Source organism: Myotis brandtii, unplaced genomic scaffold (assembly GCF_000412655.1).
Source record: "Myotis brandtii unplaced genomic scaffold, ASM41265v1 scaffold329, whole genome shotgun sequence".
In the NCBI taxonomy this organism is placed as follows: domain Eukaryota; kingdom Metazoa; phylum Chordata; class Mammalia; order Chiroptera; family Vespertilionidae; genus Myotis; species Myotis brandtii.
The window spans coordinates 277807-279965 of record NW_005362676.1 but is presented as its reverse complement, the minus strand read 5'-3'; the positions used below and the strand labels follow the sequence as shown (position 1 = coordinate 279965).

Here is a 2159-nt window from a genome sequence, read left to right as displayed (position 1 = left end):
GCCCCCCAACCTCAGGATCCCCTTCCCCCCCACCATCACCCCCAATATATAGGCCCCCTCATTGGTTGAAGGCTGTTGTTTCCTCTTTCCTATTAGAAGCCTGGATATTATGTACGTTTCCACCCCAATATCCGTGTGTTGATACAACCCAAGTCCCCCCCCGAGCTACTGGACACCCTAAGGTAAGGTGGAGGGTCCCCCTTCCCCACATAACCTCAAGAAAATGGGCTTTGAATGCCCACCTTATTGACCTGGCCCCGGCCTGTGCCATTGAATGGATCTACCTGCATTTAAACACTCGCCTACAATGGGAAATAATAACGCCCACTGTGAGGGGTTTTGTGAAGTCTGGACTCTTGGTTTGATGTCAATCTTATGTTCCACCATCCCCCCCCCCCCCCATTAAAACCCTTGTGTTGTTAGGAAGAATGTAGCCCCATGTCTCTCGTCATAGTGTTGATGTTCTGGTGTATTCAGAGGGTGGGGGAAAACACACACACACACACACACACACACACACACACACAAAACTTGGCTCCCGCCCTGGCGATTAAAAAATGAGAATGAAGACAAACTCCTCTGTGTTATGCTGAAAGTATATTTATATAGATATAGATATAGATATTTATTTCTCTGCAGACAGCGTGACTGATGAGTCATGTTTTACACGTCAAAGAACAGCCTACTTTCAACACTACAGAGTTTTTTTTGCACCAGGGTGAGATGGATGGCTGCGTCTCAATTCATTTCACAAAGCCAGCACAACTCCGGGTACAGCCACAAGAACGAGTCGAACACGGAAAAACGAGAGAGAGAGAGAATCACACACAACTCACTTAAGTACACAAGTGCCAAGAGGTACCCAGGAGAACAGTAGCCACTTGAAAGTCAACAGCACGTGAGGATGTATACAAAGCTTTGGCAGATTACAGGAACCAGGTCTGAGATCCAAGTGTACACATAGGTAGGATTGGAACAGAAACACCAGGAAACGAAACGACACGACCCCCTCCCCACCCCACCCCCTGCACGATACACACACGCGCACGCACACGCACGACGACCCTGTGAGTGGCTCTTGGCCCGGGGGACACGAAGGAACAGAGAGAGAGAGTGGCTAAGTTTCTGGCTTAGCGGGGACGGGACCTGCGGAAGCGACCCCCGGCGCGACCGTAGTAGGGCCCCAGCTCCTCGTAATCCCACTCATCATCGGACTCGCACTCGGCCAGGGCCTCGAAATAGTGGAAGGGCCAACACTCGGGATCCTTGTTATGGAGTTTGGCCAGGAATTTGAGCACCAGCATCTTGCTGATCTCCATGAACGCCCGGGGGCCCCAGAGGAACTCATACTCGGTGGGCTGGGTGTTGGGGATCTCCCTGTACTCGAGGTATTTCTGCCTGACAAACTCCTCGGTGATGAGCTTCTTGACGTTCCCCAGGACACCATGCTCCGCCCGGACATCCAGCCCCAGCTTCTCCAGGAAGCTATAGAGCAGGTCTTCCCGGATGCAATTGCCTTTGATAAAGATAAGGCTCAGGACCGCCATGAGGAGGCCCAGCTTGGGGATCTCCAGGCAGGGGGGAGGCGAGGCCACGGGCCCGCCCCCGAACTTGTTGATGATAATGTAAGAGTGGGTCTGGGGGTCTATCTCCTTCAGCTGATACCCAAAGACACACTCGAGCTTGTGGTTGGCGCGCTTGATGATCTCCAAGGACTGGTCCTTGTACTCCCGGATGATGAACTTCACCATCTCGGACCGCCTGATGGGCACGTTGCCTCCGTCCTTGACCAGGAGGAACTGCACCAAGGCGTTGGCCCTCTCATCTAGGGGGGACACGGGCCCCGCCTCCCCCTTGGGCTCATCCTGGCTGGTCCCCACCCCCAGGGGCACGCCAGAGAGCTCAGAAAGCATCAGAGAGTGGGGGTTCCCCGGGTTTTCCCACGCACCCAGGGCCCTCGAGGTGCCCGGCCCCTCCCAGGCGCTCAGGGCCCAAGAAGTGCTCGGCCCCTCCCAGCCACTCAGGATCCTGGAGGTGCTCGGCCCCTCCCAGCCACTCAGATCGCGGGCGGCGGCGATGGGGTCCTCCCAGTTCCCCAGAACCTCCCAGTCATTATAGTTCATGTTGGCCCAGCGACGCGGGGGCTGCCAGTTGCGCAT

At 55.3% G+C, this 2159-nt stretch overlaps 1 protein-coding gene across 1 annotated transcript; it reads right to left on the bottom strand.

Moving 5' to 3' along the window:
• Nucleotides 1–580: 580 nt before the first annotated feature.
• On the bottom strand, nucleotides 581–2159 carry LOC102245835 (MAGE-like protein 2). Its single transcript, XM_005871093.2, has one exon. It carries the CDS (start codon nucleotides 2157–2159, stop codon nucleotides 1131–1133), a length of 1029 nt encoding a protein of 342 aa, XP_005871155.1. The 3' UTR covers nucleotides 581–1130.

What these genes read in the sequence shown, in the direction of transcription:
- LOC102245835 (XM_005871093.2), bottom strand. Translation starts at nt 2,159, where the DNA reads ATGCGCAACTGGCAGCCCCCGCGTCGCTGGGCCAACATGAACTATAAT.